Source organism: Chlorocebus sabaeus, chromosome 19 (genome assembly GCF_047675955.1).
Source record: "Chlorocebus sabaeus isolate Y175 chromosome 19, mChlSab1.0.hap1, whole genome shotgun sequence".
Lineage (NCBI taxonomy): Eukaryota > Metazoa > Chordata > Mammalia > Primates > Cercopithecidae > Chlorocebus > Chlorocebus sabaeus.
The window spans coordinates 30,073,143-30,091,734 of NC_132922.1; the positions used below are offsets into that span (position 1 = coordinate 30,073,143).

Genomic DNA, 18,592 nt, shown 5'->3' on the forward strand with positions numbered 1-18,592 from the left:
CCTGTCACATGGCCTCTGGTGTGGGACCATCTAAGTAGGCCCTGAGCAGGGAGATGCTCAACCCTTCAGTACCCAAGTCTGACCCAAAATTTCCAAGGTCAGAGCTCCCACAGGCCACCTGCCTAGGACATAAAAAGACAGGGAAGGGATGGTGCTGGTTCTCCTCCACCTATAGGGGACATCAACTACTGTTTTTTTGTTTTGATTTTGAGACGGGGTCTTGCTCTGTCACCTAGGCTGGAGTGCAGTGGCACGATCACAGCTCACTGCAGCCTTGACTTACTGGGCTTAAGCAATGCTCCCACCTCAGCCTCCTGAGTAGTTGCGACTGTAGGCACACACCATCATCCCTAACATTCTAATTTTTTAAATTTTTTGTAGAGATGGGGTCTCACTATGTTCCCCAGGCTGGTCTTGGGCTCAAGCGGCCCTCCCACCTCTGCCTCCCAAAGTATTGAGATTACAGGCGTGAGCCACCGCACCTGGCCACAGGATACAGATTGTTAAAGTGTGCTCATCTCTTTAGGAAGCAAACTAAAGAAAGGGGTAAAATAGAATTTTTAAACAATGGCAGGTGTGGAGTTAGTGGGATTGTGACAAGGTAAGAGTCTTGGCAGAGCAGAGCCAGCACTGTCGGTGTCAGAAGATGTCCCCTTGCGTGGCCCCATGGCACAGTCAACAGTCCTTCCCCCACAGACCTTGGGAATGGCCCCACAGCCTCACAACAAATGAGAACTGAACCAGCTGCACCCAGATGCCACTTGCAGAAAGCCCTGGCATCCTGTAGGGGGCAGCCCACACTCAGTGATGAACTGTGCACAGCAGGCACTGGTTAAAGCTTCTAAAGACAGAACCCGCATGGTCTCCACTGCTGGTGTGCCCAACATAGCCTGAACAGCAACAGCGTGACCAGAGGAAAGCCCTACAGATGGGATTTGAGCCTCTCTGGGTTCAGGGAGACTGACCTGCAGACAGCAGATCAGCAGGGGCAAGTGAGCAATGATGACTTTGCTGGACGTCTTGGACTGCAGCTTCTCAGAGAGCTTGATGCAAAGGTTTTCCGCACCTTAATTCAAAACCAGAAGAGGAGATGAGTGATCAGCACAGGCCAGTCTTTCTAACACACTTATCCACCAAGTAAGCACAGAATTTAATAAAATCCCAGCAACATACTTTAGGCGGGGCTTATTCATACTGAGAGGTCACACAGTGTGTGACTCTCTCTCTCCTCCGCTGGCCCTAAGACCCCTCGTCCCCGCAGTGTCCATTCCACAGGAAAACTTCCCATTTTACTCCTCCCCTAGAAAAACACTTCACCTGAAGGCACTGAGCTTCCATGTCACCACAGAAAAACCTAAAGAACCAGCGAGATGCAACAGAGAGCACACACGGGCCCTGAGGCCACGGGCATCCCCATCCTCCCAGGTCCAGTGCCCTCCGTGCAGGACAGGACACCAGATGTACAGAGCACAGCAGGGGCTGATGCTTCACTCTGCACGTGCCCTGGAGGTCTACCGCAACTGCCCCTGCTAGTAACAGAGCCAAGCGTTCTAGAAGTCGTTTGGGGAAACCTGTGGGAAGAAAGCCTCTGGGGCATGCCTGGAGCTCACATGAGAGGCAAGGCAGTCTGTCTCACCCTGCTCGTCCTTCACAGCCCACACCATGAGGTCCACACAGGCGGCATTAGCCTGGCAGCGCAATTTGAGGGGGCTCAGCTCATTGTGGATCCGGTCTGCGTCATGTAGAATCTTCTGGAGCTCCCCCTGGCTCGTGTTGAACTGCTCCAGCACAAAATCATGGATCTCCTTCACAAAAGAGGTCGAGAGGTCTGCAGGAAAGAGTGTGGCATCACAGCTAGGAACAAAACTACAGTAGAACACAGGCAATGCTGGCAGCAGCTACAGTCTTCGCCTTTTAACAAAAACCCCAGAAAAGTAGCACTTGCTACTGGCCACTGTGGGTCCAAGAATGCCCACTGGAAAGAAGTTGGATAGGAAGTGCACAGCTGTCCTCCACATGCACACAACCTGGCAATCAGAGGAAATGCTAATTTCCTGGGGACGTTACAGCCATGCTGTGTTTTAAGCAGTCAATGTACTAAAACCTGAATACACAAAACACATAAATTGGGAAGTATCGTCACTGGAACTACTTCCACTGACAATATGAGATACTTCTGGGATTTTTTTTTTTTTCTTTTAAGAAAAAGGTTGTCAGGGCTGGGTGCAGTGGCTCACACCTGTAATCCCAGCACTTTGGGAGGCCGAGGCGGACAGATCACAAAGTCAGGAGATCGAGACCATCCTGGCTAACATGGTGAAACCCCGTCTCTACTAAAAACACAAAAAATTAGCCAGGCATGGTGGTGGGTGCCTGGAGTCCCAGCTACTTGGGAGGCTGAGGCAGGAGAATGGCGTGAACCCAGGAGGCGGAGCTTGTAGTGAGCCGAGATCGCGCCACTGCATGCCAGCCTGGGCAACACAGCGAGACTCTATCTCAAAAAAAAGAAAAAAAAAAAAAAAAGAAAAGGGTTGTCAGATAAGGGTAAAAACTGGTCGCAGCCTTGAGAAGAGAATTATCTGGATCTTCAGAGCACTCACCCTGAGTTTGAGAGACTTTTCAAACTCTCATCCCCAGGGCGTGGAAAATTCAGGAGAACCACGATGATGCACACAAGTCGACCCAGCCAAGGCAGCCAGTGACACACAGCACGGGTGGTGGGGAGGGCAGGGGCAATCCCTGATGCCCCTTCTTAGGGAGTCTCAACCCTTGTTGTGGCCCCAGATGACTCAGCTTCCGAGGAATGTTCAGAATCAGATTAGGAAAGTGGTTACTAAATTTTGGTATACCTTCCTGATAAAATATTATGTGCTCATCAAAACTTATGCTTACAAAGAACATTCAACAGTGTGAGGGGAGAGCATAGGAAAAACATTTTGTAAAATGCATAAAAGATTGTTTCCTTACTTCTGGGAAAGAAAAAATCATGAAAGAGGGACTAGAAGAAAATGCTAAATTGCTGTGTGTGCATGTTAACTATTAAGCTATTGTCTCCGGTTGGGTGCGGTGGCTAACACCTGTAATCCCAGCACTTTGGGAGACCAAGGCGGGGTGGATCATCTGAGGCCAGGAGTTTAAGACCAGCCTGGCCAACCTGGTGAAACCCCATCTCTACTAAAAATACAAAAATTAGGCAGATGTGGTGGCACACACCTGTAATCCCAGCTACTTAGGAGGCTAAGGCACGAGAGAATAGCTTGAACCCGGGAGGCAGAAGTTGCAGTGACCCCAGAACATGCTATTAATGCACTCCAGCCTGGGCGACAGAACAAGACACCGTCTATTTAAAAAAAAAAAAAAAAAAAAAAGCTAGTATCTCTATGTTAAGAGATTGTATGTATTACAAGTGCTTCATTTTCTTTTTTTAAATTTTTTTGAGATGGAGTCTCACTCTGTCACACAGGCTAGAGTGCAGTGGCACGATCTGGGCTCACTGCAACCTCCACCTCCCGAGTTCAAGCGATCCTCCTGCCTCAGCCTCCTGCGTAGCTGGGATTACAGGTGCATGCCACTGTGCCTGGCTGTTTTTGTTATTTTTAGTAAAGACAGGGTTTCACCCTGTTTGGCAAGGCTGGTTTCGAACTCCTGACCTCAAGTGATCCGCCCATCTTAGCCTCCCAAAGTGTTGGGATTACAGGCGTAAACCACCATGCCCGGCCTCTTTTTTTATTTTCTAAAATATCTAAATGGTAGGTAAAACTGTATCTGTGCTTAGTGTGCTTAGGACAACATAACATGCACATTTTAGAAAAACACCTTAGGAAATAAACTCAGCAAAGGAGCCATCACTGATGGTACAAGGGTTGTAGGATCATGGATAGATTTTTAAAATTTGTTTTTTTCCCAAAATTCCAGTAACATAACCACATTGCTCATATGTGTTTTTAAGTGGCCCCAGCAGAAACTGAGTACCAGTCTGCAACCACTAGCATGCGACAGTGGCCTGGGAACCAGTCTTGCTGTACTCACAAACACATGGGCAAACTGTCCTCACCCTTCATGTAGTACAGAGTGTCACGCAGCATCTTGAACATGGTCAGGTAGAGGGGGTCACTGAAGGAAGTGTAGTAGAGATCAGCACTGGGGTTGGCCTGCAGGGAAGGCAGACACACATGACTACAGAACAGAAACTCCCTTCTGCCCACCCTTTGCCTTCACAGCAAGGCCCTGCGGAATGGTGATTTGTGACTTAGCATTCTAAATGAAGCAACTGTTTATCACGACTCATCACTTGGACACTTTACTGTCTTCACCCTCTTAAGCATCAGATCAAGGAAAACAGGAGGCTCATGTAGTCCAGAGATGCCTGCGGGGGAGCAGCCATCTGCACCCTAGTAGGAACCTCCTTGTTGTGGCTGAAGCTCGCCATCTTTGGCCATCATTGGCCTAAACAGGGACGTGGGAAGTGGTGAAGGAGGAAGACTGACGAAGGCCACCAGGGTAAGGGATCCACACTGTCCATCATCATCATCCCAAGGACAGACATTACAGCCAGGACACCTTCAGATACAATTTGTGTTTTGTAATTAAAACGCATTTTTAATTATTCTTTAGGAATCTATTTGAAATGCAGCACTATTCTTCCTCTGAAAAAAAAAAAATTAGCACAAGGTCTAATGAGTTAAGAAAGATAATAGTCCAGTCCAGGGGTGGTGGCTCATGCCTGTAATCCCAGCACTTGGGGAGGCCAAGGCAGGTGGATCACCTGAGGTCAGGGGTTTGAGACTAGCCTGACCAACATGGAGAAACCCTGTCTCTACTAAAAATACAAAACTAGCCAGGCATGGTGGCGCATGCCTGTAATCCTAGCTACTTGGGAGGCTGAGGCAGGAGAATCGCTTGAACCTGAGAGGCAGAGGTTGTGGTGAGCCGAGATGGTGCCATTGCACTCCAGCCTGGGCAACAAGAGCAAAACTCCGTCTCAAAAAAATTAAAAAAATAAAAAGGCTGGGTGCAGTGGCTCTCACCTGTAATCCCAGCACTTTGGGAGGCCAAGGCGGGTGGACCATGAGATCAGGAGTTCGAGACCAGCCTGTCCAACATGGTGACACCCCAACCAGCCTGTCCAACATGGTGATACCCCGTCTCTACTAAAAATACAAAAAATTAGCCAGGCATGGTGGCTACCCAGTTGGTAATCCCAGCTACCAAGGAGGCTGAGGCAGAAGAATTGCTTGAAGTTGGGAGGCAGAGGTTGCAGTGAGCCAAGATCACATCACCACACTCCACCCTGGGTGACAGAGCGAGACTCTGTCTCAAAAAAAAAAAAAAAGACAACAGTCCTTAACTTCTATACATTCCCAGTCGAGTAGGATGGAAAATTATGGTTTGTTATAACTCTTGTTTTATTTCTTTTTTTTTTTTTTCAGAGATAGGGTCTCATTCTGTACCCCAGGTTGGAGTGCAGTGGTGTGATCACAGTTCACTGCAGCCTTGAACTCCTGGGCTCAAGTGATCTTCCTGCCTCAGCCTCCTGAGAAGCAGGGACTACAGGCATGTACCACCATGCCCAGCTAATATTATAATTCTTGACAAGTGTAAAAGTGCTCTGCAAATATAGCAAATCTTTAAGGGGTCAGAAGTTGGCCAGAGTGGGACGGGACATGCAGTATAAGGTTGACAGACGGTGAGTGAGCAAGTGGAGAAAAGAAGAATCATGTGGAGAGTGTGAGAGTCATGCCAGTTCCCAGGAGGGCACTGATAGGAAGAGCTGTGGTTGACAGCACTGCAATGATGGCTTTACAGACAACGTCTGGTGGTCTTCACAGGGCATAAATGGAAAAACGAGACTGCGAGAGGTTAAAGCAGTTCAGGGCTTTGACTTTGGGAGTCCAGACAACACGAGTGTTAAGCTTTGGAGCCTTGGAGACCAACCATCCAAAGCCCACAGCCGGGTTCCATCACTCACGAGCTATGTAAATAAAGTTCCTTAGCTAAGACTCTGTTTCCCCATGTGTAAACTGGGGACTGCTGTGAGATTCAAGGAGTGAGTGAGTAAAGTTCTGGCACGTAATAAGCATGTAATAATTGGTAGTGATTATTACACTGGTTATGGATAATGATTAGTATATTGCAGACTCTAGGTCAAGATTACAAGAAACTGTTTTTTTAAGCTATGAAACCATTTCTTCAAATGGATGTTTATGCTAAAGTACAAATTACAAAACAAAAAATACCAGAAACTGCCCTGGTTCAATGAGGAGGAGGGTCTCAGAGGAGAAGTGCAGGCCCAATAAGTCTCCAGTTGTCTAACTGCCCAGCCCAGCTCTCACCCTGGTCCTCCTAATCTTTCCTCAATCACAAATGATCACACACTGATGATGGAAAACAAAAGTCCTCTGAGACCACAAGTTCAGTCTACAGTGAGTAAGTGAGAGAGCTAAAGCTCAGGCCAATGGGCAGACCGACAACCTGCAAAAGAGTTGAAGACAAGGTAGGAACTGCCCAGATGCAACTTGCGGAGTTAACAAGAAGTCTGTTACTTAATCAAGAACCAACCCAGACCAAACCACAGCCAGCACATCCATCTCACATCTGCGACAGCTTGCCGGCAGGGGTGCGAAGCAGGAAGAGACATGGTCTACAGCACATGAAGCAGGAAGAGACATGGTCTACAGCACATGAAGGGCCCTAGTAGTTCCTTCCCTGCTTCATACCTGAGCCCCAGGTACAGTGGTATCAGGCACTGTGCGTCTTATAATCAGGTAAGAGAAGGAACACCAGGCTTAAACAAGGACTCTGGGTCCGGGACATACCAATGGTAATAATTAGCCTGGCAAATGACAACCTGTCTGCATCCTAACCCTCAAGAGGGGCCTGACCCAAATGTTTCCTGAGATTCTGAGACCTCTCAGCACCAATGTAATGATTTCATAAATAATGCTGTAGGCCTTGATTCCAAATACATTAAAGACAAAAGTTCCAGCCAGGCATGGTGGCTCACACCTGTAATCCCAGCACCTTGGGAGGCAGAGGTGGGCGGATCACGAGGTCAGGAGACCAAGACCATTCTGGATAACATGGTAAAACCAATCTCTACTAAAAAATACAAAAAAATTTAGCTCAGCGTGGTGGCAGGCACCTGTAGTCCCAACTACTTGGGAGGCTGAGGCAGGACAATGGCGTGAACCCGGGAGGCGGAGCTTGCAGTGAGCCAAGATCGCGCCACTGCACTCCAGCCTGGGCAACAGAGCAAGACCGTCCGTCTCAAAAAAAAAAAAAAAAAAAAAAAGTTACCTAGTTACACACTCCTTACCCTTAAAAACCAGGGCTTGCATAATCCTAGAAAATGCAGCTGAGCCCAGAGGAGCAGCTTTGTAAGCACCAAAGGAGCGACAAAGATAAAAGAGTAGGAGAGACCCAGGCCAGACTCCCAGCTCCCATAATAACTACGTGATGGGGCATGTTAGTGAGTTCTCCCTGAAACTCTATCTTCTGTCTGTGAAATGGAGACGTTGGCTGCCAGTCAGAGGCACCAAGAGGTGATGATTTTAAAAGAGCATGCAACAGTACCCAGCACAGACCAAGCCCTCAGTGGCAGGTGGATTGTTACCACATAAACAAGGGAAGTGAAAACACTGCAAAACCCCTTCCAGTCTAGCCCCCGCTCAAACTCTTCCTGCTTTCTCTACGTGCATGTTTAAGTCAGGCTGATTTCATGGTAATGCCCTCAGAAGCGACATACCTCCATCATACTGGCTACAATGGCATCCAAGGATTTGAGAACAGGCTCCTCAACGATCTTCTTCACCTACCAAGGAAACAGAACCTCATGAAGCAACTGACATACACAGAGACAGGAATGCTAGCTCCTTTTACCAATAACCCATGACAAACTCACATGGTGAAAAATGTGATGCAGATAAAGGCCAATAAATACAAATTATGGCTATGTATTAAACTATATGCACAAAATGCCTTTAATTCTGAAGTCACTTGGGACTGCTTTCCTACCTTAGATAGCAATGACATAAAAACAAAGGAAAAAAGCCAAACTCCCTCAAATTTGTTGACATGAGATTTCCGTTTCCAGGATGTGCAGACCTCAGGCCTTGCTGCCATTTCACCCACTCATGGTTAACAAGCACAGTTGAGTGACATCCTCCTGCAATCCCCTCCCAGACATCAAGGACACCCTCACAGCCAGTCCTTGGAGCTGATGGCACCTCCCTCCTCCCTGGGCGAGGTACACTGGCTCTTCTACAACTGCTTAGGTACTCAAACTAGAGCTCACATTTTAAATTTTCAATAGAAGCAATTATTTTCACCTGTTCTCTGTACAGCATTTAGTGTAGGAATGAACTGTTCTGTCAACTGCAGAAACACCAAAAAAAAAAAAAAAGAAAAAAAAAATTGCCCACATCCACAATTGCAGTATTTGATGAAGGTCATTTCCAAACTGTACAGATAATGATAAGGAAAAGAAATGAAAAACCACCCAAAAGAAAACCTAGGCCGGGCGTGGTGGCTCACGCCTGTAATCCCAGCACTTTGGGAGGCCAAGGTGGGCGGATCATGAGGTCAGGAAATCGAGACCATCCTGGCTAACATGGTGAAACCCCGTATCTACTAAAAATACAAAAAATTAGCCGGGCGTGGTGGCAGGTGCCTGGAGTCCCAGCTACTCGGGAGGCTGAGGCAGGAGAATGGCATGAACCTAGGAGGCGGAGCTTGCAGTGAGCCGAGATCGTGGCACTGCACTCCAGCCTAGGCGACAGGGCGAGACTCCATCTCAAAAAAAAGAAAACCTAAACTTGAAAAAAGTTAAAATATACTGCAAAAAATAATACCCCAAGAAAGGATGTGAAATAGTCTTCAGTTAGAATTTCTGACATGGTACTGGGAAGTCATCTGTGAAGGTCATGGCTCTACCAGGCCACCATTCTGTCTGGGGCACTGACACTGAGAAGCAGTTTGGGGACAGTTTTCCTTCTTGACAGCAACTTCAAAAACATCCTAGCCTATTTAGTAATTCATTATGGCTCCATCCTCATTAATTATTACCTATGTTGTAATGTCTTCTTACATCTTCAGCCTAAAACCATTCTCTGAGGGATTTCTATTCACACTCCACATAGCAGGGAGGTGGACACTCTTCAGCACTTGCTCCATGCTATCCAAATTGTTCTCATTGTTCTCATGTTGGCCAGGCTAGTCTTCTAACTCCTGACCAGTAAGTTCAAACTTGAGAGTCTGGCCTTGATGACATCATCACCCATACCCATTCAAATCTGTCTTGAACCATCCTAGCTTGATTGTAACAACTTCAGGGCCCCTGGATCTTTGTTTTTCAATTTTTTGGGGGATGGAGTCTCACTCTGTTGCCCAGGCTGGAGTGCAGTGGTGTAATCTCAGCTCACTGCAACCTCCACCTCCAAAGTTCAAGCGATCCTCCTAACTCTGCCTCCTGAGTAGCTGGAATTACAGGGATCCATCACCATGTGCAGATAAAGTTTTGTGTTTTCTAGTAGAGATGAGATTTCACCATGTTGGCCAGGCTAGTCTTCTAACTCCTGACCTCAAGTGATCTGCCTGCTTTGGCCTCCCAAAGTTGGGATTACAGGCATGAGCTATGGCATCCAACCGAGGTCCCTGAATCTGACCAAAGCTCTGGCCATTTAAGGATTCGAACAATGGCACTGGTGTTTTCTCTGGTATCACCCTAAAGGTCATCCAAAGGTACACAAATACGAAAAAGTCAGGTTTTGTACTAACCCAAAGAGCCACCCCTTAGAGGGAGTCAAGCCCAGGAAAAGCACTGGGCTTGGAGTCAGAATCCCTGGACTGGATGCAGCCCAGCTGCTGGCCTACATATCCATGATGTGTTTGATACCGATTTCCTGACCTCCAAATGGGGATGCATGGGTGCCTCCCCAACATGGTTGCTCAAGGATTAAATGAGAAACTAGTGCACAATGATTCCATGAATGTTACTCTACTTCCTTCATTAATCTGCAAGTTTATGACTATTAAATGGTACTTTGAAATACTGGTACTCTGAGTTTTTATTTTAAAAATACAAGCTTTCACCACTAGCAATTTTACTGACATATCCATAGTCTGTTCATCCACCAGTTCTTTGCTTACCAAGTTTAAGAGTTCCCGAAGCATTTCTAATGGAATGTTAAACTCCTTATATGTGACGCCATTGAATAGGGGAGAGACGGAGAAACTGGAGCTGATGGTTGAAAAGTAGTACTCAGGCTCTAGGGCAGTCCCATCGGGCAAGCAGGAGGCTGGTGGGAGATAAAGCTGGAAACTCAGCCATGGTCACAGGCAACTAGGGTACTTCCTCAAGCTGACTCCTCTAATAACCAACAAAGGTACAGATTTTGCTTTTGTTTATATCCCAATTCTCTGTGTGTTTTTAAATTAACAACTAAAGGGTAGATTGCAAATCCTTGGGGACTGATGACCCTCACCTGTGTCTTTCAGGTCAAAGACTCAGATATGATGGTCCTAATATTTCCATCTTAGACAATATAACTTAATATGTGGGAAGTGAAAAAATAATTATACCTTTTTTATTTTTATTTTTTTTTGAGACGGAGTCTCGCTCTGTTGCCCAGGCTGGAGTGCAGTAGTGCGATCTCAGCTCACTGCAACCTCTGCCTCCCAGGTTCAAGCAATTCTCCTGCCTCAGCCTTCTGAGTAGCTGGAATAACAGATGCCCATTGTATTTTTAGTAGAGACAGCGTTTCGCCATGTTGACCAGGCTGGTCTTGAACTCCTGACCTCAAGTGATCCACCTGTCTCAGCCTCCCAAAGTGCTGGGATTACAAGCGTGAGCCACCATGCCCAGCCGAATTATACCTTTTTAAAGGTGAAGAGATACGAAAGCTTGAGGTCTACAGGGCCTAAGATATTTTCCCACCAAAATTAGAATAAAAAATGCACACTACTAGAACTTTCAAAATCAAAGCAAATAAGTGAAATACACCTGTCACTAAAAGACAAATACTGTACGATCCCACTTATTTGAGGAACCCAAATCACACATAGAACGGTAGCTGTCGGCCGGGCACGGTGGCTCAAGCCTGTAATCCCAGCACTTTGGGAGGCCGAGACGGGCGGATCACGAGGTCAGGAGATCGAGACCATCCTGGCGAACACGGTGAAATCCCGTCTCTACTAAAAAAATACAAAAACTAGCCGGGCAAGGTGGCAGGTGCCTGTAGTCCTAGTTACTCAGGAGGCTGAGGCAGGAGAATGGCGTAAACCCGGGAGGCGGAGCTTGCAGTGAGCTGAGATCCGGCCACTGCACTCCAGCCTGGGCGACAGAGCGAGACTCTGTCTCAAAAAAAAAAAAAAAAGGAAAAAAAAAAGAACAGTAGCTGTCAGGAAATGGAGGGAGGGGAAATGGGGAATTATTGTTTAATGTATAGTTTCAGTTTCATAAGATGAAAAGAGTTTTTGAGATGAATTGTGGTGATAGTTGCACAATATTATAAATGTATTCAATACCACTGAACTATACATTTAAAAATAATTAAGACCAAGCATGGCGGCTCATGCCTGTAATCCCAGAACTTTCAAAGGCTGGGGTGGGAAGATTGCTTGAGTCCAGGAACTCAAGACCAGCCTGGGCAATACAGAGAAATCCTGTCTCTACAAAAAAAACGAAAACTAGCCAGATACGGCAGTGTGCGCCTATAGTCCCAGCTACTCAGGAAGCTGGGGCAGGAGGGCTGCTTGAGCCTGGGAGGTTGAGGCTACAGTGGAGCTATGAATTTGTCACCGCACTCCAGTCTGGGTAACAGAGTAAAATCCTGTCTTTGAGAAAAAAAAAAAAAATGAGTTAGCAAATTTTATGTTATGTGTATTTTACCACAATAAAAAAATAGAAGGAAAAAAATCAACAAAAATAAAGTCATTCAGTCATTTGACGTTTAATAAATACGAACCCAGGCCCAATGCAGTGGCTCACACATGTAATCCCAGCACTTTGGGAGGCTGAGGTGGGAAGATCGCCTCAGCTCAGGAGTTTAAGACCAGCCTGGGCAACATGACGAGACCCTGTCTCTATATAAACAAATTTTTTTAAAATTAAAATAAAAATTAATAAATAGGAACCCAAAAGCATATAATTGTTTGAAAATCAATTATTTAAAAACTATAATAGAAAACTATGAGGCTGGGCATGGTGGCTCATGCCTGTAATCCCAGCACTTTGGGAGGCCGAGGTGGGCAGATCACAAGGTCAAGAGATCAAGACCATCCTGGCCAACATAGTGAAATGCCGTCCCTACTAAAAATACAAAAATTAGCTGGGTGTGGTGGCACATGCTTATAATCCCAGCTACTCGGGAGGCTGAGGAAGGAGAATCACTTAAATCTGGGAGGCAGAGGTTGCAGTGAGCCGAGATCACGCCACTGCACTCCAGCTTGGTGACAGAGGGAGGCGCCATCTCAAAAAAAACTATGATTGAAAAATAGATGAATTTGTAACATTTTCATAAGACAGACAATATCAATTCATAAAGAAGTGAATACTAAATTTTATGACTTTTTCAAGCACTAGAGAACAGACTCAAAGAGTTGAGTTTAGCCCCAGTTGTGTCAAAGCTGGTGTCTAACAGCTGGCAGCGCGTTGCCAATCTGTCTAAAGATGGACGCAAATCAGCAACTTACAGCAGAAAGGATGGGCAACAATACCACTGGGAGCTGAGACGCCAAGAGGCCAACGTAAGAAATGGCCACCGAAAGAGGGAACAAGTGAGGAAAGAAGGGAGGGAGAAAACACCGGATTAAAAAGGATAAATAAGGAAGAAGGGAAGGTTGTGATTATCAAGTACTTCTCAGAAAGACACCATGAAATAAGGGCTAAGTCCTGTGTGGCTGAACCCCACAGAGGGCACAGATGATGGCAAAAGACAGGGGCTGCAGGAACTAGGGACTTAACATTTCGGATTTATGCCGGGGGTGTCACTGAAACTAGTTTTGTTTTTGTTTTTTTTCCTGAGAGACAAGAGTCTCACTCTGTTGCCCAGGCTGGAGTGCAGTGTCATGATGTCGGCTCACTGCAACCTGCGTCTTCCAGGTTCAAGCGATTCTCAAGGCTGTCTCCCGAGCAGCTGGGATTATAGGTGTGTGCCACTGCGCCCGGCTAATTTTTCTATTTTTAGTAGAGATGGGGTTTCACCATGTTGGTCAAGCTGGTCTCGAACTCCTAGCCTCAAGTGATCCACCTGTCCCAAAGTGCTGGGATTACAGGCATTAGCCACTATGCCCAGCCTGAAAGTTTTTAAGCAGGAAAATAAGTGATCAAATTTGTGCTATTAAAAATAATTCTTATTGCTGGGCGCGGTGGCTCAAGCCTGTAATCCCAGCACTTTGGGGGCTGAGGCGGGCGGATCATGAGGTCAGGAGATGGAGACTATCCGGCTAACATGGTGAAACCCCATCTCTACTAAAAATACAAAAAAATTAGCTGGGCGTAGGTGGTGCATGCCTGTAGTCCCAGCTACTTGGGAGGCTGAGGCAGGGGAATGACATAAAACCTGGGAGACAGAGCTTGCAGTGAGCCAAGATCATGCCACTGCACTCCAGCCTGGGAGACAGAGTGATACTCCATCTCAAATCAAAAAAAAAAAAAAAAAAAAAAAAAAAATTATTATTTATTTTTTATTTTTTTTAAGGGTCTCACTATGTTACCCAGGCTGGTCTCAAACTCCTAGGCTCAAGCAATCTTCCCACCTGGGCCTCCCAAAGTGCTGGAATTACAGGCGTGAGCCACCTCTCCTGGCCTAAAAATAATTCTTAAAAACTAAATTCTTACAGCAGTTTGGAAGAGGGCCTGGGAAGGGAGATAGAAGGATCGGCTGTAAGAAAAGTCTGAGTATGTGGTGTTACATACCTTAAGTCCCAGCTACTTGAAAGGCTAAGGCCAGAGGATCGCTATGACTGCACCCCTGCACTCCAGCCTGGGTGTCAGAGCAGGATCCCAACTCAAAAAAAAACAAGTCCAAGGAAAACAGGAAGTCTGAGAGGAAACTCGGAAGGCACAAGGTCTGCTGCTGTCTGTCCTACAGTGAGGCGCTTCAGAGAGCAGGGCTCGCTTGCCTGGTCATCATCACAGGCAAAGTGGGCGGAGCCAGGTCTGATGGAGAGATGCGTGGGGATCTCAGTCAGCCACACTACTGTGCTCCTATCTGCCACTGACTGGATGTGCTCAAACTGGGGCAGCTGTCAAGGAGAGGAGCCCTCACCACAGAGGGTGGACAATGAGCTGTTTTCCAGGAAAAGGGAGGCCTCCAAGAGTACATCATGGCCATCCTAAAATGCCCCAAAGGCAGACAGGTGGCAGTGAGATTTTCAGAGCCTGGAGGAATACATTCTACACATTTAAACAAGGAGTTGTCTCTAAGAGGTATGGTTCTGAGTGGCTGAAATTAGCCCATATATTCTAGCATATATATAGAATGTAACCTGTTACATTCTCACAGATCTAAGAGATGGAAAGCTTCCTACATTTATCTAAGCCCAGATATTCCCTTTTTCCTTCAAAATTCCCCTCACATCTCTCAGAATTGTCTTGAGACATACTCTTTTAACAAATAGCATCATTCAAAAATGGAGAGACTATACTGAAGCATGGAATTCTGCCTTCCCCATTTCCTGTCCCTTAATCTGGGTCTTACTTCCATCAAGGATAAGGTAGAAGTAATTTTAACATGTGTCTGACATGGCACAGGGTAGTCACATGAATCCAATTTAGTAAATTATGTAAAAGTACTTTGTGAACAGCAGAGCTCTATAAAAAGTAGTAATAGGCTGAGTGTGGTGGCTCACACCTGCAATCCTAGCACTTTGAGAGACTGAGGCAGGCTTGAGCCCAGGAGTTCTGGACTAGCCTGGGCAACATGACAAAACCCCATCTCTACAAAAAATGCACAAGTTAGTGGGCATTGTGGAGGGTGCCTATAGTCTTAGCTACTTGGGAGGCTGAGGTGGGAGGATCACTTGAGTCCAGAAGGTTGAAGCTGCGGTGAGCTGTGATGGTGCCGCTGCACTCCAGCTAGGGAGGTAGAGTGAGACTCTGTCTCAAAAAAAAAAAAAAAAGTAGTAATAGTAGTATTACTACATTCTTTAATATTATCTGCATACTTAATGTCATTTTAAAAAAATGTCCGGCCAGGTGTGGTGGCTCATGCATGTAATTCTAGCACTCTGGAAGGCCGAAATGGGTGGATCACTTGAGGTAAGGAGTTCGAGACCAGCCTGGCCAACATGGTGAAACCCTATCTCTACTAAAAATACAAAAATTAGCTGAGCATGGTGGTGTGTGCCTATAGTCCCAGCTACTTGGGAGGCTGAGGCAAAAGAATTGCTTAAACCCAGGAGGTAGGGCCTGCAGTGAGCCGAGATTACGCCATTGCACTCCAGCCTGGAAAACAGAGCAGACACCATCTTAGAAAACGAAAAGAAATATCCACCATTAGCACTTCCACCTGAAAAGGAACTTTTACAGGTTAAAGTGCAAAAATTCTGATGGCAGGTATATAGGGGTAAGCTATTTTCTGTACTTTTCTCTATATATAAAATATTTGAAAACTAAATTTTAGGAAACTTAAATGAAAACAGAAAATAAATGCTTTCTAAAAGCTTGGCACTCTAGGTCCATCCATGACAACAGAGTTAGTATCAGCATCTTTAATATCACAAGAAGTCACTGTGAGCCTGTTCTCCAAGTACTAGGTCAATATTCTTGGGAGAGGTAAAGCCCACCTTCAAAGTAATGAAAGGCGGATCCTCCAGGGGAACTGGGAGGGGGCATGCCACGTTCAGGGCTGACCTGAAACACACAACCACAGTTACAGATCAGAAAAGACCAGTGAGACCTCTGTCAGATTTGTCTTAGACTTCAAGTCCTCGTTGAAGCTCATTTCCTTCCTAAAGCCCAACACAGCTACAGCATTCTCTACTACAAACTGTATCACTAAATTCTTCGTGTTTAGCTGTATATTTGACACTTGATTACTGAGTTCAATTGTCCTCAGTGTTCTGTGTTTTTGCCTTTTCTCCATGAGTCCATTATATACTTCTTAAGAGCACCAAATGTCTTCCAGGCAAAATAGAATTTGGTACCCAACTGCTATGAAACACATATTTTATGACTATGAAATCACTTATAAATCTTATGTTGGGGACTAGCCTCAACACCACCCATAGGGTATTTGAAGTTTGGTGGCAACAAAGGAATGAGAAGAGACAAGTTAAGAGTTTATAAAGGTGGCAGCCAGGGGGCCAGAGGAAATCAGAGGCTGCAAAGGCCTAGAGTTTTGTTTTTTACACTATTTATTGAGTACAATCACTTAGATTTAAGAAGCAGATGTTTAGGGTGAAACGGTGAAAGGGAGGCAGTGTGTCATATGTGTCATCTACAGTAGTGGCAGTTTAAATGAATTTTTTTGTGTGTTTAAACAGTGTATTTTTAACTTATTGGAGAGTAGTTAAGTGCAAGCGTGCTTAACTAGGAGTCTGTATGTTTGGCCATATTTTAATGTTTTAAAGGAGTGTTTTTTTTTTTTTTTTAACACAGTGTTTACGGATAAGAAAGTAAGTCCTGCTCAGAGTACGGGAACATAACGGCGATAAGAAGGCTTTTTTTTTAAAGGCCTTTTGTGGCTTTTTACACCTTATTGTTTTATATTTTTACAGCTAGTTTATACAGGCTCTCTATAAGCCTTTCCCCCAACATCTTAAGAGGGACAAGACAAGTCTGTATTAAAGAGAATTCTAGTGAAACATTTCACATTACTTAAGTTTACTCCAACTACAAAGAAGAGGGATTTTCTTTGCAGGGGAGCTTAACAGGGTCTTTCTCCTCTGCTCTTTCCCCAGTAGCCCAGGCCCACCTGAGAGATGCTGGACACACTGCTGGTTTTCCTCTTCAGGGTACCCTCCTGACAGACAGTCAGCAGATTGCTGGGGAGGATGGAGCGGAAGTCATTAAAGGAACGCCTTCGAACACCTTCAAGCTCTTCTGGGACACGGAGGGAATGAGGAGGGATTTTTGGAAAGAGCTTTGAGAGGAGAGACTCTTCCATGTTGCTGTAACGCCCAAATGCTCGCGAGATTCCTATCAGGCATGGGATAGCATACTTGCAAAGGTATTCTAGAAGATCAAGTGAAAACGTTACAATATGAGAAAGTATCCTGACAGAGTCATACAGTAAGTACTAACTTGTAACATTGACTAAGATTTCACAATTCACCCACTAATAACTGTGAAGGTTCAAAATAAGCCACAATAATGAGGTCAACCCCAAGGGCTGGCCAGTGATATCTTCAACCTGTCATTAATAACTTCAGATTATGTCTTCAACACACCCAGCTGCCCTCTTTGGAAGGTCTTCATCTATTCATGGCACATCCAAATCAATAACATAGCTAGGTCATATTATCAAGTACCTTGACTCTAGTTAATACATTTATTCCTCTTAGAAGCATATCGGTAGCCTTACAATACAGAAAAAATGACCTTTGGAAGTCAACTAATCTACCCATAGATGTTACAAGTGAAGAAACTGGGGCCCACAAGGGTGAAGTTACTTGTCCAAGGTGACCCAGTATCTATGTAGCAGAGCAATGCGCATGACCCCACGTGGCCTCTGAGGATACTTACACAAAACAAATCAAACTAAAACAGGAAGGTTTTCTCCCATCATATACATTAGGTACCCAACAACAGAAAAGACTGGAGAAAAGCAAGGGAAAGAGTAACCACAAAACCATTTTAAGAAAAACGTGGCTGGGCGCGGTGGCTCAAGCCTGTAATCCCAGCACTTTGGGAGTCCAAGACGGGCGGATCACAAGGTCAGGAGATCGAGACCATCCTGGCTAACATGGTGAAACACTGTCTCTGCTAAAAAATACAAAAAACTAGCCAGGCGAGGTGGCGGGCGCCTGTAGTCCCAGCTACTCAGGAGGCTGAGGCAGGAGAATGGCGTGAACCCGGGAGGCGGAGCTTGCAGTGAGCCGAGATCCGGCCACTGCACTCCAGCCCGGGGGACAGAGCGAGACTCCGTCTCAAAAAAAACAAAACAAAACAAAACAAAACAAAACAAAAAAAACGTTAAGGATACTTGTACCTTTGTCTTGAATCTCCAAGGCCTGGCACATCCCCAAGAGGACATGCAAAACCTGCAAAAGTGCTTCTAAAATCTGCAATAGTCAAGGAAACAAGAAAACAAACAAACATAAACAAAATTAGGTAAATATCACAAAACTAAGTCAAAATTAGAAGGTACTTCAGACATTATCTTAACCAGCCCCATATCTGATACATCCCTCCACAACGACCGCGCCAAGTGGCCAACCAGCTGACTTTCCAGGGACAAAACCCTCACTCTCTGGGCTGGTTCAGAGTTCCTCCCAACACTGGGCCAATGTTGTCTTCCTGGGGCTTGTACCTACCAGCCCTTGGGGCTACTTTTTCCTCTATTAACATATTCTGTAAACAGGTGCTAGGTCCCCAAATCTCTTTTCATGGGTAAACGCCCTAGTGCTTTTCAACCGTATTCTTCATGAT

At 45.6% G+C, this 18,592-nt stretch overlaps 1 protein-coding gene across 1 annotated transcript in view; it reads right to left on the reverse strand.

Annotated features, from left to right (window-relative positions):
• The window catches only part of PI4KA (phosphatidylinositol 4-kinase alpha), a 143,049-nt gene that overhangs the window by 94,023 nt on the left and 30,434 nt on the right, over positions 1–18,592 (reverse strand). The window contains exons 5-12 of the mRNA XM_007974934.3: positions 18,153–18,225; positions 16,917–17,176; positions 15,787–15,853; positions 10,147–10,295; positions 7,745–7,810; positions 4,055–4,151; positions 1,637–1,828; positions 966–1,066 (exon numbers count right to left, since the gene is read on the reverse strand). Of these exons, the coding sequence (XP_007973125.3) occupies positions 966–1,066; positions 1,637–1,828; positions 4,055–4,151; positions 7,745–7,810; positions 10,147–10,295; positions 15,787–15,853; positions 16,917–17,176; positions 18,153–18,225 (1,005 nt within the window). The remainder of the gene's footprint in view (positions 1–965; positions 1,067–1,636; positions 1,829–4,054; positions 4,152–7,744; positions 7,811–10,146; positions 10,296–15,786; positions 15,854–16,916; positions 17,177–18,152; positions 18,226–18,592) is intronic.